At 43.0% G+C, this 25,670-nt stretch overlaps 3 protein-coding genes and 1 pseudogene across 5 annotated transcripts in view; 1 reads left to right on the forward strand and 3 right to left on the reverse strand.

Annotated features, from left to right (window-relative positions):
• Positions 1 to 22: 22 nt before the first annotated feature.
• On the reverse strand, positions 23 to 4,333 carry CUNH1orf56 (chromosome unknown C1orf56 homolog). The gene is made up of 2 exons (XM_021004780.2): positions 2,020 to 4,333; positions 23 to 182 (listed from the first exon to the last, which is right to left on the reverse strand). Exons 1-2 carry the CDS (start codon positions 4,174 to 4,176, stop codon positions 162 to 164), a joined length of 2,178 nt encoding a protein of 725 aa, XP_020860439.1. The 5' UTR covers positions 4,177 to 4,333; the 3' UTR covers positions 23 to 161.
• A 211-nt stretch (positions 4,334 to 4,544) lies between these two features.
• On the reverse strand, positions 4,545 to 9,442 carry BNIPL (BCL2 interacting protein like). 2 transcript variants are annotated; one of them, XM_021004768.2, is made up of 9 exons: positions 9,425 to 9,442; positions 9,181 to 9,245; positions 8,765 to 8,989; positions 7,513 to 7,695; positions 7,212 to 7,314; positions 6,935 to 7,066; positions 6,190 to 6,276; positions 5,865 to 5,963; positions 4,545 to 5,013 (listed from the first exon to the last, which is right to left on the reverse strand). In XM_021004768.2, the coding sequence occupies exons 2-9, from the start codon at positions 9,182 to 9,184 to the stop codon at positions 4,977 to 4,979; spliced, it is 870 nt and encodes a 289-aa protein (XP_020860427.1). In that variant the 5' UTR covers positions 9,185 to 9,245; positions 9,425 to 9,442; the 3' UTR covers positions 4,545 to 4,976. The 2 variants fall into 2 exon arrangements, with proteins under 2 accessions (XP_020860427.1, XP_020860420.1); XM_021004761.2 differs by lacking the exons at positions 4,545 to 5,013; positions 5,865 to 5,963 and having other exon boundaries at positions 6,183 to 6,368.
• A 1,515-nt stretch (positions 9,443 to 10,957) lies between these two features.
• PRUNE1 (prune exopolyphosphatase 1) overlaps positions 10,958 to 25,670 on the reverse strand; it is a 59,987-nt gene continuing 45,274 nt past the window's right edge. For both annotated transcript variants that reach the window (XM_021004749.2, XM_078154884.1), the window contains exons 7-8: positions 14,591 to 14,749; positions 10,958 to 13,345 (exon numbers count right to left, since the gene is read on the reverse strand). In XM_021004749.2, the coding sequence (XP_020860408.2) occupies positions 12,914 to 13,345; positions 14,591 to 14,749 (591 nt within the window). In that variant the 3' untranslated portion in view covers positions 10,958 to 12,913. The remainder of the gene's footprint in view (positions 13,346 to 14,590; positions 14,750 to 25,670) is intronic.
• Positions 22,187 to 23,380, forward strand: LOC144457935 (nucleosome assembly protein 1-like 1 pseudogene; annotated as a pseudogene).

Below are 25,670 nucleotides of genomic sequence, written 5' to 3' on the forward strand. Positions count from 1 at the left end.
AAAGATCAAAAGATTCTGTGTGTGTTTTTTTTTAATAAACAACCTTTATTATTTTACAAAAGATATCCATAAGATGTGGAAAATTTGAAGTAGCAGTGGAAGGGGGAAGGAGACTAGGGTGCTGACACCCCCTCCTCTTCCTTTGGGGCTGGACGTGGCCATCACTTCTGGTTTCTCTTTATCTAGGGCAGAGAAAAGGGGAAATTACAATCACATTTGTATATCATCCCTTCTCCTTGACTTTTCCTCCACCTACCATCCTATTGATACTGCCCTCCCTAACCACAGCACTATTCCCAACCACCTTACAAGATAATGTCTTGGACTTATTAAGATTGAACTATTTACATTGCTGCATGGAAAGATGATATTTATAACTCATGAGACCTTTGTCAGTATCAGGGTAGTTGGAGGAAAAAAATTATATGTATGTATATGTAGATAGATAGATAGAGGGCACAGGGTGAGCTGAAGATGAAGGGGTCATATCTGGAGAATAAAATTAAGGGATGAGAGAGGATGATACCCAGAGAAGAAAGGGAGAGGTAGAATGGGGTAAATTATCTCACAAAAAAAAAACCCAGAAAAGAAAAGTCTCCTACAGTGGAGGGGAAACAGGGAAAGGTGAGAGGGAATGAGTGAATCTTATTCTCATAGGATTTGGCTTAACGAGGGAATAACATACACATTCAATTGGATATGGAAATCTGTCTTACCCTACAGGAAAATAGGGGGAGAAGGGGACAAGAGAGCAGGGGGATGATAGAGAGGAGGGCAGATTGGGAAAGGGGGTAATCAGAAGTAAATACTTCTGAGGAGGGACAGGGTCAAAAGAAAGAATAGAATAAATGGGAGGGCAGGATAGGATTAAGGGAAATAGAGTTAGTTTTTCACAACATGTCTACTACGGATGTGTTTTGCATAACTGCACATGTACAACTTATATTGAGTTGCTTGCCTTTTCAATGAGGGTGGGTGGGAGGGAGGAAGAGAGAAAATTTGAAACCTAAAGTTTTAAAAACATATGTTTAAAAAAAATGTTTTCACATGCTACTGGGAAGTAAATATAGGAAATGGGGTACAGAAGTCTATCCTGCCCTACAGGAAAATAGAAGGGGAAGGGGATAAGAGAAGGGGAGAGAGATAGACAAGAGTAGGGGAAGGGATATTCAGAATGCATGACATCTTGAGGTGGGGGGAGGGATGAGAGGGGTGAAAATTTGGAACTCAAAAACTTGTGGAAGGGAATGTTGAAAACTAAAAATAGATAAATTTACATCAAAAAATTTAAAAAAATAATGATAATAAAAAAGATAACGTCTTGGGCTTCAGTAGTGGGGAAAACACAAGGCTTTGAAACTTTCCACTCCTAGAATACAAGGGAATCTACTCATTTTATGTATTAAGCTGTACTCTCATTGGACATTTACAGGTATGTGAAGAGACCCATTAAGGGGGAGAAATAGGAACAGGCAGTGACAGAGACAAATGTACATCCCACTTACTTGACTTCATCCTTATGCTGAAAAATCATCCCACCAGTAAAATAAAGGAACTATACTAGTCAGTGTAAAATAAATCATTACCCAGTCAGTAGGTGCTGTTTGAGCTGCTCTAGCCAACAAATTGATAAATCATTGATCTATCCACATCTAATAATTATCAGTGGGTCAGTTTCCATTTATTGAAGATTAATCTGTACAATGATTGCTTTGTACAATCTCAGTGGTTTTTGGTAACAAAATGAAAACCAGTAGACCGGTCAAAAAACAACCAAGAGCTATGTGATCAGAAATTATTAGTTACCATCTAAATATGTTGATTTCAATGCCTAATTGGCACATAATAAATCAAGTATTGATATAAAACATGGGTCAGATAATTCATTAGATGATAAATCATTACAGCAGGGGCTGTCTTCTTGGAATTCCCAGTGCTTTGCACATACCAAGTGCTTAATAATAAATACCTCATTCATTCATTCATTTATTTATTCACTCATTCATTCTTGATGCTCACCTTTTTCTCCTTGGTCACCAGAGACTGGAGTCCTACCCAAACTTCTTCTAGCCCATCTCGGACTTGTTTCCTGAATGCCCTGTCCTTGATGGTGTTTTCTGGAATCGCTAATTGGGTTAGAAAAGTACTTCGATTGCAGGCAGCAGGGTTGGAGGAACACGAGATGTCTGAGGGACATTCTTTGTTCTCCTGGTTACAGTGGCATTGGGCATAAATGCAGGACTGGTGCTGGGTCTCCAGGGGTCCAGGTCGAAGACGCCCAGTGAAACCCAAAAAAATTCCTCTCCGAACTCGGCTCATGGTACCCGTGGGGCAATGACATTCCCAAGGGCTCCAAGCTAGCATAACCAGGTACATCGGACCTCTGTTGGAAAGCTCCAATTCAGGTGGTCGCTGCTGCGGTCGGAGGGGTAGCTGCTCCAAGTGGGGCGGTCGCTGCAGGGGTCCGAGCGGTAGCTGCTCCAGGTGGGGCGGTCGCTGCAGGGGTCCGAGCGGTAGCTGCTCCAGGTGGGGCGGTCGCTGCAGGGGTCCGAGCGGTAGCTGCTCCAGGTGGGGCGGTCGCTGCAGGGGTCCGAGAGGTAGCTGCTCCAGGTGGGGCGGTCGCTGCAGGGGTCCGAGAGGTAGCTGCTCCAGGTGGGGCGGTCGCTGCAGGGGTCCGAGCGGTAGCTGCTCCAGGTGGGGCGGTCGCTGCAGGGGTCCGAGCGGTAGCTGCTCCAGGTGGGGCGGTCGCTGCAGGGGTCCGAGCGGTAGCTGCTCCAGGTGGGGCGGTCGCTGCAGGGGTCCGAGCGGTAGCTGCTCCAGGTGGGGCGGTCGCTGCAGCGGTCCGAGTGGTAGCTGCTCCAGGTGGGGCGGTCGCTGCAGCGGTCCGAGTGGTAGCTGCTCCAGGTGGGGCGGTCGCTGCTGCGGTTTTAGTGGTAGCTGCTGTGGTTCATAGGTCCCAAGACCGGGGCTGGGGAAAATTCCTGAGCTCTTACTGCTGTGCCCAGGGCCTGGACCCATGCTTGCCTGCTCAGACGCCCTGAGGGGCAACTGCTTCTGCGCTGGCCCTTTTGTAGTTGCTGGAGGCTGCACCAGCACAGGCTCTTGCGCCTTGGCCTGTGGTAGCGGCTGCTGCTTCTGCTCTTCCGCCTGCACCAGAATCTGCTGCTGCTGCTCCTTCGCCTGAGGCAGCTTCTGGATCTGTTGTTTCCGGTGGGGTACCAGAATCTGCTGCTGCTGCTCCTTCGCCAGAGACAGCCCCGGCTCCTGCCACTGTTCATGAATTTGTTGCTGCTGCTCCTCCTCCTCCTCCTCCTCCTCCCATTCCCGCTCCTCCTCCTCCCACTCCCATTCCCGCTCCTCCTCCTCCCACTCCTGCTCCTGCCTCTGAATCTGCAGCTGCTCCGGCCCTTCTTGCTCCTCCTCTTCGTCTTGCACCTCTTCCTGCACATGAATGTGTTGCTGCTTCCTTATCTGTTTCTGCACCTGCTTCGGCTGTTGCTCCAGCTCTTGGCCCAGGATCTGACTTTCCTTTAACTCTCCAGCCTCCTTTTCTTGCCTTTGACCCTCTTCCCCCTGTCTTTGCCTTTGCTCAAGCCCCTGGACCTGCTCTTGCGCTTCTTCCCGCCCTTGTTCCTCTCCCTCTCTCTCCTCTTCCTTCTCTATCTCCTGAATCTCTCCCTGTTTTTGGTTCTGCTCCTGCTCTGTTTTCTGCGCTTGACCCTGATCCTGCCCTGGGTCTCTGGGATGCTTCTTCATCTGGTTAAGTTCTTGGTCCTGGTCTTCCTTCTCCTTCTGCGCTAGGTCCTCGCCATTTTCTTGGTCTTCCGTCCGCCCCTCATCCCCCTCTAGCTCCTGGCCCTCCTCCAGGCCCTGTCCTTGCTGGTTCCTTGATACTGAGGACACTGAGGCTGCCAGGTGCTCAGCGGCAGCAGCAGAGGCAGCCAGCTTGTCTTCTTCCTTTTCCTTGGGATTTGTTTTCTCAACCAAACCAGGTTCATTCCTTTTCACGATCTTGGACCAGAACTTGTTTGGGACCCCAGCTGTGACGGCATCCCCTTCGCTGCCACCAGCCCAATCCGCTCCGGGGTGGATCTGGACAAGGATCCTGGCTTTCACAGCCCTGGCCCCCAGGATCAGGCACAGGGCCCACAGCAGCGCCCTGCCGCTGGGGACCATGGGGAGGACAGGTTTATAGGCAGTCGAGGGGAAGAGATGGGAGGGTGGGAAGGGGCAAGGGCTCAGCTTCTTTCTCCCTCCCTCTCTTTTCGTTCTGGACTCCCGGGTTCGTTTGAACTGAAGTGAAGTCTGGCAGCTCGTGACGCTTCCCTTACGGCGTTGCATGGAAACAGAGGGGACCTTGCTATAGAACTCCCACCCCCACCCCCACCTCCAACCCGACCCATATCATCTCTGTCTCTGCTTCCTTCTTCTCCTGAATACTCCTTCCCCGCAAGACATGCTTGCAGGTAGAACCAGTAGGCAAAGAGATTGTGACTGTCACTGGGATGGAACTGGGGAGGTTTCCTTCACAAAATCGAGTCCTCTCTGGTAACTTAATTTATTAAACTGCAGTTGCACATCTGAATTAGTTGAAGAATAGAGATATGAAGGCACTGAGACAGGCAGAAAGGCAGCTCAGAGAGCTGGCTATGCCTAATACATAGTCATGGGCACAAACAAGCTGCAGGCATTAAGTCCAAACTTGCCTTTTCAGTCCAGCCCTTAGGCTTAAATATAAAGGGGAAAATCACTAGCATGGTTGATAATTAGGATTCCCTGGATCCCAGAAGTTTCAGAGGTCAGAACACCTGGATGAGTTGGAAAGCAAAATCCCAAAAAGGGTTAATGGGTTAGGGGAGAGAGAGAAAGAGAGACCCAGAGACCGATAGAGTGTATATAAATTCAGGAAGTTCAGGTGCAGGAGGGCAGTCTCCTTCCTTGGTTCTAGGGCTCATTATCCAATTGAGACATCAGTGTTAGGTCCCTCCAGGGCCATGCAGATCCTTGTCCAACCTAGGTTGTAGGGAGAGAGAAAGGACAAAGAGTGGAGCATCATATCTGGACACTCTACTATAACTTGGGTGAAGGAGTGGATCTAGTAAATAGATGTCTGAGTCCTTTCTACTCTTCCCTACTCCTTAGTTTCCCTACATAAAATCTGCCCTCTCAAAACTATGACCAGTCTCCCCACACTGTGTGTGCTGGATTTTGGTTTCAAATGGGGCTTTGCTGCTCACTTCCTGTTTGATCTTCCCCCCCTCCCCACTTAATATTTTATTTTATTTTTCCAATTACATGTGAAGATAGTTTTCAACATTCACTTTTATAAGATTTTGGTTTCCAAAATTTTCTCCCTTCCTCTCTCCCCACCCTTTTCCCCAAGACAGCAAGCAATCTGATAGAGGTTATACATGTACCATTGTATTATATATATTTCCACATCAGTTACTACCTGTGTAATCTCGATCAAGCCACCCACATCTCTAAACTTCAGCTCCCTCCTCAACAGAGAGCAGATGACAGCTGAGGTCCCTCCCATTTTCCAATCTTTGATCCATGATTTTTGTCCCTCCCCTCTTTCCAAACTCACCTCAAGAGAGCCCTCTCTCTTAACCCTATCCTGCTCTGCCCACTCTTTTTTTGTCTCCCTGGGATTTTGCCCAGCCTATAACCAACATATTTGCATGGGCCAAATACAGGGAATTCCTAAGTCACTTTCGTATGAGTGCTGGGTCTCCCAGTTAAGTTTTAAGTGTAAAGTTCTGAAGGTAAGAACTAGGTCTTTCATTTCTTCTCTCTCCACATGATTCTGCTTGTCTATTTCTCCCCTCTCTCCCACTTCAGAAGTCCCTCCCAGAACTCACTGTCTGACAGCATCAGGAATGTGGATATGTTCCAAGGAGATGAGCTGGGCCAGCTCTCCTAGACTGTCCAGAAAACGAACCTTTCTGCTAAACTTGGAACTCAGGATAGAGGAAAAGTCATGTGTATTTAAGATTAGAGAAGCAGCTCTCATACATCTTCACAGAATACAAGGGCAATCAGTAGCTAGTTGGTACAGGGAAGAATGGTTAGAGCCAGAAAGAATGAGGGGAAGGTGGGAAATATGAGTCTGGGCCCTGAATGTGAGGATGAAAAAGGGGCAGTGGATCTGAGGAGCAGGATGCCTGTATCCCCTGAGGTAAATACCTGATAAAAGGCCGCAGCATCACCAGAAATGCCTTCACATACCATGTGGCATGGACAACCAACAGTGCACGAAGGTTTTTTCGGAGTCTGAAGCAAAAAGTGTGGGATCATCACATTCTTCTTCTTAATCTGAGCCCCAAGCCCAGATGGAGGTCTCTTCTGTATCTTCTTCATACCCCCTTTAATCAACATCCATTTGCAATCCTCCATTAGGACTTTCCCTTTGAGGTCTAACCCTCATTCTTCTAGCTGCAGTCTGAGGCCTTCTTCTTTTTTTTTTTTTGTCTCTCATGCCCTCCTCATTCTAAAAAAATTCCTGAAATGCCTTCTGTCTCCAATCCACCCCAGCTTGGGGACACAGGCCTTCAGCTTACTTTTCTCTGGACTCCCCTATCTGTGGTTTCCTAGTTTCGTCCTCATTTTCATGTCTCCTTTGCTCCCTCTTGAGTTCTTTCTATTCCACAGAGTTCTTGTACAAGAACTCCAGGTGGCAAATAGTCATTAACTAGAGGAGATCAAGGAGGGCTGAGAGAAAAAGGAAACATGAGCCTGGAAGGCAGGGACAGAGCAAAAATAAATGAGAGGAGGGATATTTGGGGAAAGGGAGAGAAGGAGAAAAGGGAAGAGAGAAGAAAGGATGGGGGAAAATAAAGAGAGGGAGACCACAGCAGAAAGGAATGAGATCAGAGAAGGAAGGAGGGGGTAGGGAACAGCCAATAATCATGATCTTTGCCAGGCTTCTCACCGACGGTCCAGGGTGCGGTAACATTGGCGGATCCAACTCAGAGGGGGTACCTGGGCTCGGCTTGTGCCTCCATTCAGGTGGACAAGCAGGTAATTCTCAGCTACTAAGAGTTCTAGAGTCCCCACTATGTACCTGAGGGTGGATTGAGTGGGGAGGGGGAATGAAGAGGAGAAAAGTGTAACACTGATTACTGATTATGTTATAGGTCTTTCTGACTTCTTTTCCCCTCCCTCCTTCAGTCCCCCCTCCCCACAGTTTTTTAGGTTTCCCTTCTCACCTAAACAGGTGCTCCATGATATAACTGTAGTTAGGGATGCTGCTTCTGGGTAGGTAGCAGGAAGCAAGAAGGATAACAGCATTGAGGCCATCACCATGGTAACCTGGGGAGGACATGATTAGGGGCAGGAAGGAAAAGAGAATTAGTGAAGTCTGAGAGAAGCAGCTTGAAAGCAGACCAAGAGGGGAAGGGACAAGAAGTTAGGAAGTCAGAATGGTGATGGGGACTGATAGTCCCCAGCTCAAATACTATTAATTATGGGGAACCCAGCTCCTATATTTATCCTCCTGTCATCTATTACCTCCATGAGATAGGACCTTCTTATAGGGTTCAATGACTGTCATATCCACTCGAAGCTCCCGATGTCCTGTTCGGAACACCTTCCACCGATGACCATCCTCCCCAGCCACATCCCACACACAACCCTGGCCCAGTCTTTCAGCTGCTTCACTTGCCCCTAGGCCCTCTGTTTGGGGAAGCTCATCTAAAGAGATAGGAATAGGTTAGATGAATTTACGCTCATCACTCTTGGGTGTAACAGAAGCACAATGACCACGACCACTAGTTTACATTCCCATTCATCTCCCTATCACCTGACTTCAACCCTTATTCTCCATTCTCAGAGAATATAGCCACAGTGGGGACAACTAGTGGCCTTGTTCCATTTGGGGACACTTATGCCCCAAATGAAAGTCCTTTCCAGCAACCAGTTATTTAATTTTATATGCCCACTAATTACTTTTATGGCCCCTTTGATATAAAGGTCTTACAAATACACACACATACACACATATGTAAAATATGTACCTATGTATGTGTGTGTGTAACACATAAAGTTATAAGTGCATTATATTTAAGTACATAAAAAATGCACACAGATACATACATTCCTAGTTGTGGCTCTGTCAGCCCCACCTGCTGCCTTATTAGCTTCATTCCCATGCTGACCTCCCAATTTTATTCCCATTTTCAGAATCAAAACATTTAGTTAGAAGAGACCTTAAAGGTTATCTAGTTTGGTCACCTCATTTTACTCTGAGGCCTGAACAGAGGGCCTCAAATTGAGGTCTTTTGACTCCAAATCCAGTACAAATTTTATTGAACTTTTTTTTTTAACTGAATTTTTATCTCACTGGCAAGGAGTCTGTATCAGACCAGCCCCTTACCAGCTAGTCTTTTCACAGAATTTAAAAGAGGGAATGAACCCTAGGGGCCATCTAATCCAACTTCTACCAAAAAAAAAAGACCCCCTCTAGAATATTCCTGACAAGCGGCTATCCAGCCTCTGCTTGAAGACCACCGAAGGGAGAACCAACTACTTGAACAGCCCACTCCACTTGGACAGTTCACGTCTTAGATCAATCCTACTAATTTCAAGTGATTATTTCTCAGCTCCACTAGCTATCCCCCTTACAGACTTACTAACGACGGCTTTACCCCCACTGGCCCCTTGCCCTCTTAATATTGTCTCCCCCTTTATTAGGCCTGTTATTCTACCCAGATCCATTCATGCTCTCAGTTATTCTAGCTTAGTTCTTAGCCTCAGTTCCTACCTTCCCATTCAAAATCATGCTCGCTGTCCAGCTGTTCTGAGTCTGAGGGTGTCTCCAAATCATCCACATCTAGGTCAGAGCTACCATGTGGGGAAGGAGCTGTGGAGTGGGTGGGAGAGCCTTCTTTATCTCCTGTGTCCTCCCCTAAGCTCAGCTGGAGCTCCGGGGCTGAAAGGCGCTTCCGCATGTGACGCCTGCCACATAATGCTAAAGTGTTTAAGGGACCTAGGGCAACAGGGAGAAGAGAAGTGAAGAGAGGAAAAACTTGGGAACAGCAAGGGGGGAGGGAGGAGGGTGGACTTGACGAGAGGAACATGAGAGAAGGGAAACTGGGCAAGTGTTGAGGATGGAAAAGGGAGGCACCCCCTCCCCACAGTAAAAGCCCAGGCTTGGTACCCAGCTCTGCCCCTACTCACCCATCTGGGTACCTTCTCTATTGTCCTCTGGATCTTCAGAGGAATTGATCTCCTCAGGGAGCAGTCTGGGATGTGGGGAATTAATTAGTTGAAGACAGCAGGAAGAAATTGGGACTAGGGTGCTAAGTCCTACTCTTCCCACTGTCACTCTGCCCCTTCTGTCTCCCCACTGATGCTCTCAGGGCTTCCTGATCCTTTCTTCCTATACATCCCAACTCCACTTTCTTTTCCCTGATTCTCTCACCGGGGGAACTCTTCATCTTGCCATTCTTCCTTTAATTCCACTTCCCCAAATCTCAATGATGGTCCCAGCTCTTCTGCTTTCACATTCTCTCCAGCCCTGAGACCACTGCCAAGGTATAAAGGAATTGAGAAGCAGTTAGTTGGGCAGCATTACTCCGGGAAGTAATAGGAAGCAGCAGAGGGCACAAACAGCAGGCCTGTAACAGAATCTAGCCAGATGTCTTTTCCCACCCTGTAGGTGAACCAGTTTATCCCTACTCTGGTTTTGGGGACAAAAGCAGGAAGAGGCATGACTTGAATACCTTTCACCTCTTTAATTCAGTTTCCCCATCTGCAAAGTTAAGTTCAGAGGTAGTCCACATTGCAACTGGCCTGAATCCAGAACAGATTACCCAGTTGTTACCTTACAGTTGAGGAAGATGACAACCAGTCAGGCCTGCCTTTCCCCAACCTTTCGTGGGGTGGGGCCAGGGAAATCAAGGTATAGGTCAACATCAGCTAGGAACAAGAAAACTGTCAAGAAGGTCCTGGTCCCAGTTTCCTTGTTTTGGAGAGTGTGGATTAGAAATGAAAGCATGGATAGAGTCACCAGGTTCTCCCACTTTGCTCAAAGAGCTCTTCTGGGGTCCTTTCTATCCACCTGTCTCTATACTTTCTATTTAAAACTATCCCTGTTCTTTGCCAAAAGTAATGACTTTGTCCCATCTCCTCTATGAAACCAACCTGAGCTTCAGCTTGTGAGTCAAATTAATGGGGCTTAAAGAGATACTCCCTCAGCACCAACAACACCAGGTTGTCAAGAGGCATCCAGGAGAGAGGGGAAGGCCCAGAACTTACCCAGGATCTCTTGATTCCTGTAAAGTTCCCATCTTCACAAGTCTCACTGCTCTCTAAACATCTAAAATGAGGAGTGGGGTAAATTCCCCGTCCCCTCTTCCCTCTTGTGCTGCTGTCTCAGTGACTACTCTTATGGCCTCCAAAGGAGGAGAGAGAGAGAGAGAGGGAAGTAAACTCATCTTCAAACAGGTTTTGCCACCTCCCCTCCCAAAGAGGCTTGCCCAAAGAAAATCCACCTCTTTATGCAGGGGTGTGGGGAGTGGGTGGGTGGGAAGAGAATGCTCTGGCTAGATTTCCAAGGGATAGGTAGTCTGGGGTACAATGAAAGAGAGAATCTGTGTATGTGAAGAACTGGCCTTTCTCCTTTCTCTCCTAGCCCTCTGGAGGTGCTTAAGCGAAAGCCAGTACCTCTTTATGTCCCTCTCCTCAGTCCCAAAACGGATTTGATTCTTGGCAGTCTTCCTAAATTAAGCTGGGTAGAGTAGGGAAGGGTGTCGGCCCTCTATTAACAGAGAAAAAGGCTCTCAAAGATGGCATTGTTTATTTTAGGAATAGATAAAGAGAGCTGGAGATGGGTAGGGGCAAAGCCACAGACCATCCATACTGAAGAGTAGAGCTGGGGGTAAAAGGATGAGGTTCATAGGAGGATGGCAAAAGGAAGGATTGCAAAAGTTTTTTTTAAAAAGACAAAATGACAGAGAGCAGGAAAAATGCATTTAATGCCTTAACAAAGTGCAAAATAAAACTTACCACAATTACAAAACACAAATTCCTTTGGTTCAGTGATTATGCCATTGCTTTTTATCTTTCATATGGCTGCAGACATCCTTCAAAGATACAATCTTCCTACACACACACACACACACACACACACAACACTCTCTCTCTCACATCTCTCTGAGCAACAATGTCATTCCAAAGGGTGGGAGGTACCTAAATACTCAGTAAAGTTAATGGCAGCACCTTCTCAGGTCATCTGGGAACGTAAAGAAGTGGCAGGGAAGCAGGCCTGTTGGAGGGGTATAGGAGGACACTAAAGGGGAAGAACAGAGGGCTGAGTCAAACACATGCGAGTCACTGGAAGGCTACTCCTAGATATCACTAAGGTATGGTATGATTCATATACTTGTATATGCTACATGAGGCTGAGTCCTTTGGCCTAATCTCTCTCTCTCTCTCTCTCTCTCTCTCTCTCTCTCTCACACACACACACACACACACACACACACACACACACAAAACACACACCCCACAATTTAAGCAACACTGGACTTTGCTGGGCTGAGTTGGGAGAGGGAGAGTATATTTCCACTTCACATCCTCAAGTGAAAACTGATGAAGAAAGAAGACAGAAAAATAGAGGGAGGGACACATAAAAGACTTACAGTTGGAAGAAATCTTAAGGGCTCATTCAATGAAGATTAATTCATTTTATATAGGAGGAAACAGAAGCTCAGCAAGGTTGACTGACACCTACAGTCCCACAGTTAAGACTTGAATTTTCTTTCTTTTTAAATCTTTGTTACAAGGATGGTTCACTGGGTAGAAGAGTGAAATGGTATATATTAAAATTGTAAATACAAATTCAGATGTAAATACAAAGGACATCAATAAAAATAAAACCCAAAGTCAGTAGAAATCAAATCTCCGGGCTTTCAGTCCAATTCTTTCCACAACACCAAGTGTTCTCCTAAATGAAGAGAGAAGAAATACTGGCAAAGAGGTAAGAAACATAAAAGAAAACGATGGCAGGGGAAGAGAGAAACAAGAGACAGATCACAGACAGACAGATATAGAGAAAGACAGAGAGGCAGGGACACAAAGAGAGAATGAACCACTGCTTCAGTTTTACTGTTCTGAGAAAAAAGTGTCTTGAAGGTGACAATGATTCACTGATTAGTTCTCAAAGATGTGATCAGACACTAATCTTTAAGAACCCCTGGCACTCTGGAAAAGGTGACTAGAAGAACCCTAAAGCCTGGTAACCTGCTCAGAAAATTGAGATTCAAATCTGGCCTCAAGCATAATCTTCTGCAATGCCAGATTCAATTTTATGGAACCAGTTGAATGGATTTAACTTTAAAGTCAAATACTATCACCTCAATACTGGCAGAAAGAAAAATTATGGTCCTAGTTATCATAAACAGGCTGAAAACTAAGTTTCCAAAGTCACCTTTGCTCTACCTAGCACAGAATACATAGTCAAACACTTGCTGAACAAATGGATTTGTCCCTCAGTTTCATGAGAGGTACCCAGTCTTTGTTCAGACAGGGGCCAAGAGCATTGTTGGAGTTCACCTGGTACCATTTCCTTCTCCCTCTTAATATCTATCTTTTCATAGATCTGTGTGTGAGATGCTACACCCCTGGGCTGTAGAAGAATGAGGTCAGTGCAGATTTCCAGAATTCATCAATAAAGAAAATTGGCTGATTGATGGCAAAGTGTCAGGGAAGGTAGAAAACCATCCCTATAGCCATCACATCTCCTTTCACTTCTATCTCCTTCCACATCTATGTGAATAGTGTACCTGGGTCCTGGAGCAATGAAGAGAATCACAGAAATTCCCTACACATTCCAAATCATGCATTCAAGCTGAGCTGGACACCTTTTCCCACTATGTTCTGCAACCTCCCCTTATTCCCACCCCACAGATCACTTCTTCTTTTGGGGAGGACTGGTGGAGGAACGTGCCATTGTGATCTGGCTACATTTCTCAAAGATATCCTCAGCTGAAAGTTTAGGTAGTCCCCGATCTAGAGGGCACTCGTCTACTAAGCTGTTCATAGGTGTGGGGGGCAGCACAGGTTCCTCGTCATCTCTACACATTTCAGGAATCAGGGTATTAATGGCTTTGTCCAGTTCATCATCCATCTGCTCCTGAGAGCAGCCTTCTGGCCCAGGTGTTCCTGAAGGTGTCTTCATGGCACCAGGATGCCCCCACAGAGCATCTTTGAGGATGGGGAGAACTTTCTTCCTGGAAGCAAGAGCATTTCCTTGGAAATAGGCCCTGATATTAGGGTGGGGGGACGGGGCTGGAGTCAGATTCAGAGGTGGACAGCAGGAACATTCCAAGGCTCCACAGATCTAAGGAAGAAGAGATAAGAATGAATGAAGTTTATCTCCTAAACTGAGCTCCTAAAATAGTCTCATCTTAAAGACAAAGGGAGTAATCTCATGCTTGAGATTTCACCCTTGTCCCTAGCTGTGGAGAGAGAAGCATTTACCTGGAGAATAAAGGGAAAAAACCATAGAGCTGGAATGAACAATCAAATGCAAAGGAAGGAGGATATGGTAGAGGATATTGAGAAGAATGAAAACCAGTCTCCCAAGAGAGGCAATCTGGAAGACATATGGTACAAGCGTGGAGAACCTGGAGCCTCCAGGCCACATGTGGTCCTCTAAGTTCTCAAGTTCAGCCTTTTGACTGAATCCAAACTTCACAGAACAAATACCCTTAATAAAAGGATTTGTTCTGTAAAACCCAAAGACCTAGAAGGCCACATGTGGCCTCAAGGCTGCGGGTTCCACACCCCTAGCACAATCTGAGAAGGGGGACAGAAGGAACTTGGACTCAGTAATAGTAAGGGAAATGAAGGACCGTTTCCTGCTTCCCTTAATGCTCTCTGCCTTCTGAGACTAAATCAAATTGTCCAGCCTGGGCAGCTGGGGATAGGGTAGAGAAAGGGACAGAGGAAAGGATGGATATAACTTATTTAAGTAAATAAAAGTGTCTGGTTATAATTAGATCAGTCCTCGGCATCTCATATCGCCCTAGGAATCCCTTTGCCTTTCTGTTTGGCTTAAAATTTTTGCCTGAATTAATCAGTAACCATCAAGAGGTGAGAAAAGGGGCAGATGGGGCCAGATGGTTAACAATAAGATTGGGAAAGAGGCCAAGTCTACCTTCTCACAATCCTTTCTATAAGAATATCACCCAATAATTCACAATCCAATTAATTCTTTCATGGTGGGGAAAATTCACCTGAATTTTACAGGGGAATTGATAGAATCAGGTATAGAAAGGAACAGGTAAGATCTGAATGGGGAGATAGTGGATATGGATAAGAGATGAGTAGTTAAGTAAAGAGAACCCAGAACTGATCATCAGTTTAGAATAGTTCCATTCAAATAGATTTAAAGTTCCTTGAAGGTAGAGACTATGATCCATGTTTCTACTGTAACTTCTCCTGCCACCAACAGCCAGGATATGGCTATATAAACTCTGTAACATTCCAAACAAAAATATCAGGATCTACTCAGGGTGAGCTGCCAAAAGAGTTCCTAATCCTATGGTTAGAAGGAAGTTAGGTCAAAGGGCTACAGACTCACCATACTCTGGAGGTCCATATTAGGACAGAAAACAACCAGATGCCTCACTGGCTCATTATGAGGGTTGAAAGTGATAGTCATTGCAACAAGGGCATCATAGCCTTGAGCTTGGCAGAAGGTATCTAGCTCTGCTGTGAGGTTGGATCTCTGAAGGAAGATCTGCAAAAGAAAAAAAAGTGGTGGGGGGGAATGGACATGTAAGACCTATACAAAGGCATTCACCAATAAAAAGCTCATGTTTTCATGCAGTATGCTAATGTACAAAGAAAATTACCTGATCTGTACAAATATTTCTCAAGTACTCACTATGTATCTTACTATGTATGTAACACCATGAGAAGTACAACTGGGAATACAAAAGAAATAAAAGAGTTTCTGTCTCCAATAAGCTTTTAAAATCTTACAGTCACGGCTTCTACATTAAGGGACTGGAGGGCTTGGACTATAATATTCTGGAGGTCAAAGAAGATAGGATTACAACCAAGAATCACCTACCCAGCAAAACTGAGTATAATCCTTCAGGGGAAAAAATGGACATTCAGTGAAATAGAGGACTTTCAAGCATTCTTGATGAAAAGATCAGAGCTGAATAGAAAATTTGACTTTCAAATATAAAACTCAAGAGAAACATGAAGAGGTAAAACAGGAAAGAGAAATCATAAGGGATTTATTAAGATTGAACTGTTTACATTCCTGTATAGAAAGATGATATTTGTAACTCATGAGACCTTTGTCAGTATTAGGGTAGTTGAAGGGAAAAAATTATATGTATGTTATGTATATAGATAGATAGATAAGGGGCACAGGCTAAGCTGAAGATGAAGGGGTAATATCTGGAGAATAAAATTAAGGGGTGAGAGAGGATTACACTGGGGAGAAGGAGAAAGGGAGAGGCAGAATGGGGTAAATTATCTCACATAAAACAGACAAAAAAGGCTTTTAAGTGGAGGGGAAATGGGGGAAGGTGAGAGGGAATGAGTGAATCTTATTCTATGGGATTTGGCTTAAGGAGAGAATAACATACACACTCATTTGGGTATGGCAATCTATCTTACCCTACAGGAAAATGGGGGGGGAAGGGGACAAGAGAGCAAGAGGATGACAGAGGGGAAGGCAGATTGGGGGAGGGGGTAATCAGAAGCAAACACTTCTAAGGAGGGACAAGATCAAATGAGAGAATAGAATAAATTGGGGGCAGGATAGGATTAAGCCAAATATACTTAGTTTTTCACAACATGACTACTATGGAAGTGTTTTGCAGGACTACACACATAACCTGTATTGAGTTGCTTGCCTTTCTCAATGAGGGTGGGTGGGAAGCAAGGAAGGGAGAAAATTTGGAACCCAAAGTTTTAAAAACAAATGTTAAAAAAATTTGTTTTCACATACGACTGGGAAATAAGATATACAGGAAATGGGGTATAGAAACCTGTCTTGCCCTACAGGAAAATTGAAGGGGAGGGAGAGATAGAAGGGAAGGCAGATTAGGGGAAGGGATATTCAGAATGCATGCTATCTTGAGGTGGGGGAACAAGATGGAGAGAAAAAAAATTTGGAACTCAAAATCTTACAGTCACAGTTCCTCATCTTCTAGGTGCTTATATACAAATAGAAAAATAATAATAATGCACACAAAGTAAAGGACAGACACAGGACAAGAGAAATATTTCCCCACTTATTCTTTGCAAATCCATGACCTTCACATTTTAAAAAGTTTTTTAAATGAAAATTTAAGTCTTGCTACAAATGAACAAATGACAATGGAACAAAAATACAAATAAAACCATATCAACTGAATAATTAAAATAAATATAATAACCATAATAATGTAATGCTATTTCCCCATTTGACCTCTTTTGTATAAGTATACTTAAAGTTTTGTTATTGTTATTTTTTATATAGTTGTCAATATGGACTTTGTTCTTATAATTCTTTGCATCAATTCATGTCTTTTCACACTTTTTTATATTCCTTATATCAATGTAATTCTTAACAACATTTTTAATGGTGCAATAGATTGAAATACCACAATTTCACTGTTCAGTCATTCCCTTGTTGTTGTTATTTTGTGGCTCAATTAATGACATAAAACAAACCTGGAGGAATTACCCCATGGAGACTGCTCATATACTCGACAGTCCTTTAACTGTCCTAGTTAACACTAGGAAGGCCCAACTGTTCTATGAACAGAGGAGCACCTGGAAGGGAAACCTGATGGAATCATAAATTTTCAAACACTGAGCCTGGTTAACCATAAATTCTCTAATGGTTAGGTTCAGCCAAAGAAGGGTTCATGCCGCCCCAACTTAATTCCTATTGTACTTTCTCTCTAGTCCTGATCATAAAGCCCTGGAACAAGCTGCATGTCCATACAAGCTTCTCCTAAACCTTAACCCACATTCTAATCGCTAATCTTCTTCCACAGTCCCACTTGAATTTGGTTCACCTATGAACCACTGGGGATCCTTTGGAACCCCTGCTCTATCATTAATAAACTCTTCTATATCCTCAAACTTTTCAAAAAGTATTCTTTCTACCTCTTCACCTGAATGGAAATCCAGGTCTCTCCTGAAGACATCCAAGCCTCACTATCCTCTCCCCTAGTGGTTCTTCCTTCTCCTACTCATCCAAATCACAAAGCTAGGAAGAAGCTTCTGCTCCCCATAACCACTTCCAGATCACTATTCCATCACATTAGTCAATAATTTTCTTCTTTGGAAATCTCAGGCCTAGAGTCATTCTTGGGACCTCTTCTTTTTTTTTTTTCCTTGGGACCTCTTCTCCTCACTTGCTGCCTCTTCATCATGGAAAAACATCCCCCTGAGGCCCTGCTCTCTTGGTTGGTGACTCCTTCTCCAAGAATACCATCTTGAGAAAGATTCCACAGTCACATCTGGACTCACTTTGGAGACCTCTTCTCCTCCCATGCCACTTTCCCCCCATACATTAAGTACTTTTTGGCTCCCCTTCATGCATTGTAAGCTCCTTCAGGGTACAGACTGTCATATTTGCTTGTTTTTTATATCCTTAGGGCTTAGCACAATGCTTGGCATATATAATAGGCATATAATAAATGGTGTCTCTGTCTCCCTGTACATCAGTCTATCTATGTAGCCATATCTCCCCCTCTCCATCTGTCCTTCCATCCATTCATCATTTAGGACCTCTAGATCATTCTTCCAATCTTTTCAATCACTTGAGTGTTTTGTTTTCCTCTTCCCTACTATAATCCAGTGTTCATGATGACAAGTCCTCTAATGACACATTTACTCAATTCCAATAACCTTCTCTATACTATCTCTGCTATATGAAAACATGGTCATGATACACCTTACCATCTTTAAGAAATATATGACAATCTTGAAATTCCTCCCTCCAACCAAAATCTCATTTGTTAGTACAGTCTCACTCCTCAATTTATCTTTTGCTACTAATTTGTGTACATGTTGTGCACCCCAACAGATAATCAGCTCCTTAAGGGTCATGATGACTTCATTTTTTCTTTCTGTTCCCCATACTTAGCACAGTACTTTGCACACAGTGGGTTATCATAAATGTCTGGAAGATTGATGTGAACTTCCTATCTTTCCACCTCAAGGAATAGCTAGGGGACCAGTTAGGCTGGAACTCAGACCAAGTGTGTAAGAAGTATGGAAAGGCCAGCAGGAGGCCAGCTTTAGAAGGCATTAAAAGTCAGGCTAAGGAGTTCACATTTTAACCCAGAAGCCACAAAGAGTCACTGAAGATTTCTGAGTAGCGAATGACAAGGTCAGACCCATGTGGAATAAATAGGAAGAGAGACTGGAAGGAGGAATTTCATCTTGATATGATTCCTGACTGTTTCCTCTAGGACCTGCTCACTCTCTCATGAATTTTCAACTTCACCCTCACAACTGGTACCTTCATGTCTGCCTACAAACACTCTCAGGTCTCCCCAATCCAAAAAAATCTACTTCTCTTAACCCATCTAAACCATTTAGCTACTCTCCCATTTTCTTTCTCCTTATCACTGATAAACCTCTTAAAATGTAGGTTTTCTTAAGGCTCTAAATCCTCCTCTTCTATGTGCTTTTCTTGTACCTTACCTGATAATTTCATTAACTCCTACAGTTTCAACTACTGCAGTCACGCAGATGGTAGTACACAAAACTCTTTCTTGACCTCTCTTCTGAGCTCCAACTGCTAATCAGACACCTCCACGTGGATCTGAAGGTAGGTCTGAAGTCCACTCATACCTCAAAGTTAACATGTTCAAACTAAGTTCTCTATTTCCCCACAAATTAGTTTCTCTAACTATATAATCTGTGTCAATGCCACCACAATTCACTTAGTCTTCCATGTTCATATCCTTGGGGTTATTTTTTGACTCTTTCCCCTCCCCACATCTTCATCTGATTACCCAGACTTCTCAATTCCATCCTACAACCTCTGTTGAACTTTCATCTCACCTCTATTTTCACTGCTACCACCACAGTACAGACCCTTTCCATCATCTAACTGGATTGCTATAACATACCTCTTACAGTTCTTACCACCACTTTATTTCCCCTCCAAACAGTTCTTCATACCCAATAGAATAATCTTTCCTTTAAAAAAATTATTTTTCTAATAACAAGCACTTGTTTTCTCTCCCTTTCAATTTAAAAGTATAAAATAAAAACACAATCTTTGTAACAAAAATGCAGAATGATTTTTAAAATGTATAGAGTCATTCTTGTCATCCTTCTGCTCAAAAACCTTCAGAGGCTCCTTATTGCTCACCAAGTACAGTTCAAACTTCCCTGCCTACACAGTAAGGGCCTCTTCCAACTCAGTATCCTCTTATCTTGAATGTAAACAGAACTTCTGGGCTTATATGTATCAGCTTCAGTCTTGGGGATTTCCCAATGTATGTCTGTGGCTTTTGTGTCTCCCCAGAAACATTAGAATTTGGCTTATGTATGATGATCCTCAGGTCTCAAGTGAAAACTTAGGATAACAAAATATTAAACATAGGCCAGGCTTGTTTTAATCCAACAAACACAAAAAGACAAATCTACCTTCCTTCTCTAGTAGGCCACACCTTCTGTAGGGACCTAGCTAGTCCTACAGACAGAATCCTACCCTAGGGTTGAGACCGTCCTGTGAGAAGACAGCAATTCTCTCCACCAGCGAGTTCCACTTATGTTGACCTTCAATCTCAACAATGCTACAATGAAGTTGAGGCCTGATTCCTTACCCTTTTCTGTCAAGGAACAAAGTCTTTGGGTTAATGCCCAAAGTATACTGTGGCTCCCAGGGAAGGGCAAGTTGGATTTTGCACTTTCCCATCATCACCCCATGGTCCTGTCCTTTGTTATGTTTTGGTTGTGGATCTCCCTTGGCCCAAGGACTCCCGGTTGAAGAATTCTCTGCTTCTCTGCTGCTGTCAGCTTAAGTTCCTATAGTCACTGGCTTGGTCCTGAAACTCTTTAATTCTTAACTGTTGTCTTCTTAGTAGCCACATGGTTCCTAGAAGGGACCATGTAGCTGGGAACATTTTAACCTTGTTAAGGGAACTTCACCTCATAAAGGGAGACATTTTCATCAATACCAGAACAAATTATAGAATATCAAAATTTCAGAATTGGAAAAGCTCTCACAGCCCAACCCATACCCCATTTAAAAATCCTACGTGACAGCCTCTTTTTGAAGCCCTTCATTACGGAGTACCTCACCACCTCAAAAATTAGCTCATTCCACTTTTGGATCAATTCAATTTCTGGGATGTTTCCCCTATTATCACTTTTAAATCCTTGCAATATCCACTCATAGGTCCTAGGACCTATGGGGAAAAAAGAGCAAGTCTGATGCTTCTTCTACATGAAGTATCATTTTAAAAAACACGAAGACAACAATCATAGTGCCCCTAAGACTTCTCTTTTCTATGCTTCAACCTATCTTTACATGGCCCTTTATCATTTTAATTATCCTCTTCTAGACATTTTTCAATTTCTTTTCTTCAAGGTATTTCCAGACCTAAATACAATATTCCAGACATTGTCTGTTTACGGCACAGTATAGTGTGCCTACCACCTTTTCTTGACTAGAAACCAATTCAATAAACATTTATTAAGCTCCTACAAAATGCTTCTATGCGCTTGATGTAGGAGATAAAAACAACAATGAAAACAATCTCTTCCCTAAAAGCTTAGAGTTGCATCTCCTCTCAAGATAGCTTAAGGCCGTGTTTAGCTTTAGTTTTTTCGCTGCCCTATTACACTGTTGGCTCATACCATGCTGGTAGCATAATGAAACCTCCAGATCTTTTTTCATAATGTTGTCTAACCCTACCTCCTCTACCTTATACTCACAAGTTAATTTTTTTAAACCCAAATATAAGACTTTATATTTATCCTTATTAAGTTTCATCTTATTAGATTAGCTCAATGTTCCAGCCAGTTAAGATCTTTTGAGATTCTAATTCTATTGAGTGTTTTAGCTATATCTCTTAGTTTTGTGTCATCTATAAATACGAGTATGTTGTCTATGTTTTGTCTAAATCACTGGTTAAAATGATAAACAGCACAGGGCCAACCACAGATTCAAGGGCACTCCCCCAGAGGTACCCCTTTGGTCCTATGGAATCATGTTTCTCATTGCAACAAACAGTTCTGAAGTCTTTCAAAGTTGTTTTTCTTAATAATATTGTCGTGTATAAATTGTTCTCTTGGTTTTGCTCACTTCACTCAGCATTAGCTCACAGACATCTTTGTAGTTTTCTCTGAAATTCTCCATTTTGTCACATCTTATAGAGCAATAACATTCCATTACATTCATATACCATAATTTGTTTAGCCATTTCCCAATAGCTGGCTACCCTTAGTGTCCAATTTTTTGCTAGTATAAAAAGAGCTGATATAAATATTTTTGTAACAACCTGCCCTTGATGAAGCTTTCATTTTTTAGATATTCACTACTACCTTTATATTCTAGCACTTTCCTAGGAATCAATTACTGGCCCATAATTTGCAGATTTCATTCACTTTCCTTTTTTGAAAATTAGGACAGTCATTCTTCCCTATTTCTGTAACGCCTTTCCTATTCTCCATGACCTTTTCATTATCATTGACACTGGACTGGCAATTATACTTACCATTTCTTTCAGTACCCAAGAATGTAATTCACCTGAGCCAACTGTCTTGAACTCATTCAGAGTAGCTAGGGGATCTCTTACTACCTAATTACTTATCTTGGGTAACAATTCCCTGTAAGGTATTTTTGTTCTGTCCTTTCCTATTTAAATGTCACTCTCTTTGGAAGAGAAAACAGATGCAAAACAGGAATTGAGCTGCTCTGCCTTCTTGGAAATGAGTTATCCTTGTCCTGGTCACCCCAAGTAGCAGTCCTAGTCCTTCTTTAATACTTTTCCCCTCAATATAACAAAGACATAAAAACCCCAACTTTTGCTTTGTTAGTGCCATGTATTCAGGATGGTGCCTCCTTCTCTCCCTCCTCCTCTATCTCCTTTGTCTCCTCCCGCCACCGCTGCTGCTGCCCTGAGTGACAGCCTGCACAGCTCCAGCAGGTTGGTCCCTGCAGCAGCCTCGGAACTCAAATATTCAGAGGTCTTACAACATGGCAGACAATGACAACAAAGAAAATGAACTTGACCAACAAGATAAGGAAGATGTTGAAGAAGTGGCTGAAGAAGAAACTGGTGAAGATGCAAACAGGAAAGCTCGTCAGTTGACTGTTCAGATGATGCAGAAGCCTCAGATTCTTGCAGCTCTTCAAGAAAGATGAGATGGTTTAGTTGGAATATCAACTAGCTACCTTGAAAGCTTGCCAAAAGTAGTTAAGTGATGTGTTAATGCTCTCAAAAAACTTCATGTGAAATATGCACAGATAGAAGCCAAGTTCCATGAGGAAGTTCATGCTCCTGAAAGAAAGTATGCTGTTCTTTACCAGCCACTTTTTGATAAGAGAAGTCAAAGGATCAATGCAATTTATGAACCTACTGAGCAAAAATGTGAATGGAAATCACATGATGATGAAGAGATTTCAGAAATAAAAGAGAAGGCTATTTTTCTATATCTCCTCTTGAACAGGAGAAAAAAGATAAAGAAAAAGAAGACCCTAAAGGAATTCCTAAATTTTGGCTGACTGTTTTTAAAAATGTTGACTTGCTCAAGTGATATGGTTCAGGAACATGATGAACCTATTCTGAAGCACTTGAAAGATATTAAAGGGAAGTTCTCAGATGCTGGCCAACCTATGAGTTTTACACTAGAATTTCACTTTGAAACTAATTAATATTTCACAAGCAAGGTGTTGATGAAGACATATCATATGTTGTCAGGGCCAGATGATTATGATTCCTTCTTCTTTGATGGACCAGAAATTATGAGTTGCACAAGGTGTCAGGAAGATTGGAAAAAAGGGAAAAATGTCACTTTGAAAACTTAAGAAGAAACAGAAACACAGGGGATGTGGGACTGTTCGAACTGTGATAAAAACAGTTTCCAATGATTCTTTCTTCAATTTCTTTTCTCCTCCTGAAGTTCCTGAGAGTGGAGACCTAGATGATGATGCAGAAGCTATCCTTGCAGCAAACTTCAAAACTGGTCACTTTTTATGTGAGTCCTGAGATTAGTATTATGCTTCACAGGAGAAGCTACTGAAGATGATGATGATGATGATTATGATGAAGAAAGTGAAGAGGCTGATGATAAAGAAGGGGAAGAAGAAGCTGATGAGAAAAATGATCCGAAGAAAGATCCAAACCTGGCCGAGTGCAAACAGCATGAGCAGTGCGTGCTGTGGTCTTGAGGTTTACGGCACTGGCCCAGCCTAACCACAACTAGTAGTTACTTACAGCCTTATGTTTTGTATTTTCTTGGTAGAATCAAATAAACAATTTTTGTTAAAAAAGGAAAAAAAGAAAAAATGAATGTTTAAGAACCAATTCAAATGCTAGGTTCATTCTACCTAGCATTTTAATAGTATAATTTCTGCCGGATATGTAGAATGCAGTGAATCTCCTGACACATGTCCACTGCTACATAGTTTGGTTCTTGTAAAGTCTTTTGTCATGTAGCTATTAGACTACAGCTGCGAAAATTATCCAAACTGTTATTTGAGACCAATATTGGTTCAGGAAAAAAAGAAATCCTTCTGAAGAACCAACAAAAGTATTTTTTCAGTCCAGTAGTTGAATGGGTTTAAGTCTGCTTGTACTAGCTGTGCCTTCACTACTCTGTTAGAGAAATGCAGTGACTTATACTAAATAGGAGACAAAGCATTTTGCAATCTGATTTGAGAAAAGACTAGTATATGGTTAAGAATTTCCAGTAAGACCACATCTAATGTTCATTAACTGTTTGTTTATGGATTTTTGTATTTGAATGTGACATAGTGATCTACAAAGAAACTTAGTCATCCTATTAAGGCTATTATTTACCACTGGGGTGTGAATAAAACCTAGTATTTTCAGAAAAAACAAAAACAAAAAACAAACCCAACTTTCCATAACTCTTTCTTGCCATCCTTAGCTTTTCCCACAAACCTCTGCTCATTCTGACCCTTTTTGCTCCTGACAGTTTTCTTACAGCACTAAGGCATACTTCTTTATTTACTCGATTATTTTCCCTTCTTTCCCTTTTCTACACATATCTTTTAAAAAAAAAATCTAAGTTGGAATTCCTATTTTCCCTGCTCATGGGAATCATTTCCCCTTGTGTCTTCAAAATTTTATTTTTGAGAGTTTCCCACTTCTTCTGCACTGACTTCCTTTGTAAAATTTTAGTCCATGAGATCCTTCCCATCCTGACAGTGCAGGAAATCAACCAATCAATAAACATTTATTCATGTCTACTATGTGCCAGGCACTATGCTAAATGATAGGGATACAAAGAAAGGCAAAACACAGGCCCTGCCCTCAAGCTCACAATCTAATGGGAGAGACAACAAAAAGCAAACAAATCTGTACGAACAAGCTACATATAGTATAAACAGGAAATAATTAGGAGGAAGAAGACACTAGAATTAAGAGAGGTTGGGAAACGCTTCCTGTAGAAGATGGGATTTTACATGAGACTTCAAGGAAGCCAATAAGTCAGAAACAGGGATCGAAGAGGGAGAGCATTCCAGGCATGGAGGACAGTCAGGGAAAATACCCAGAGCAGAGAGATGGAGTGTCTCATTCATGGAACAGCCAGGAGACCAATGTCACTGGACTAAAGAATACCTGACAGGGTATTAGGTGTAAGAAGACTGGAAAGTAGGAGAAGGCTAGGTTATGAAGGGCTGTGAATATGAAACTGAATACTTTACTTTTGATCCTGGATGCAATAGGGAGCCACTGGAGTTTACTGACTGGGAGAGGAGAGTGTTTGAGAGGAGAGTGTTTAACATGGTCAGACCCATACTTTAGGAAAATCACTTTAGTGGCTGAAATGGAGGATTGATTGGAGTGGGAAGGAACCTGAGACAGGTAGAGCCACCAAAAGCCTACTGTAATAGTCCAGGAATCAGGTGTTGGAAAGTCTATTAGAGAAATGTTGCAGAGGTGAAATGGACAGGCATTGGCAACAGATTGGTTAAAGGCTGTGAAAGATAGTGAGGAGTCCAGGATGACTCCTAGGTTGTAAACCTGAGAGACTGGGATGATCATGTTGCCTTCTATAGTAACAGTGAAGGTAGAAGGGGGGAGGGTTTATGGAGAAAGATAATGAGTTCTGCTTTGGACATATTTGAGTTTAAGATGTCTACAAATATCCAGTGTGAGATGTCTAAAAGGCAGCTGGAGATGCGAGACTGGAGGTCAGCAGAGAGACTGAGGCAGGATAGATAGACTGTGAGAATTATTAGCATAGAGATTAAAATGAATCCATGGGAGCTGATGAGATCACCGAGTGAATTAATACAGAAGGAGGAGAGAAGAGGGCCCAGGACAGAGCCCTGTGGAACAACCATAGCTAGCAGATAGGACATGGATGAAGATTCAGCAAAGGAGACAGAGAAGGTATGGTCAGATAGGTGGGAGGAGAACCAGGAAAGGAGGTTGTCCTGAAAACTGACAAAAAAGAGAGTAACAAGGAGGAGAGGATGATCAATAGTG

Source organism: Phascolarctos cinereus, unplaced genomic scaffold (assembly GCF_003287225.1).
Source record: "Phascolarctos cinereus isolate Bilbo 61053 unplaced genomic scaffold, phaCin_HiC Scaffold_5;HRSCAF=322, whole genome shotgun sequence".
NCBI lineage: Eukaryota > Metazoa > Chordata > Mammalia > Diprotodontia > Phascolarctidae > Phascolarctos > Phascolarctos cinereus.

Coding starts and splice junctions, on each gene's coding strand:
- BNIPL (XM_021004768.2), bottom strand. Junction 7,067..7,211: donor ATCATGGAGCACCTGTTTAG/GTGAGAAGGGAA, acceptor ATCCACCCTCAG/GTACATAGTGGGGACTCTAG. Junction 6,277..6,934: donor TACCGCACCCTGGACCGTCG/GTGAGAAGCCTG, acceptor TTTTTGCTTCAG/ACTCCGAAAAAACCTTCGTG.
- CUNH1orf56 (XM_021004780.2), bottom strand. CDS start 4,176: ATGGTCCCCAGCGGCAGGGCGCTGCTGTGGGCCCTGTGCCTGATCCTG. Junction 183..2,019: donor TGGTGACCAAGGAGAAAAAG/GTGAGCATCAAG, acceptor TCTCTGCCCTAG/ATAAAGAGAAACCAGAAGTG.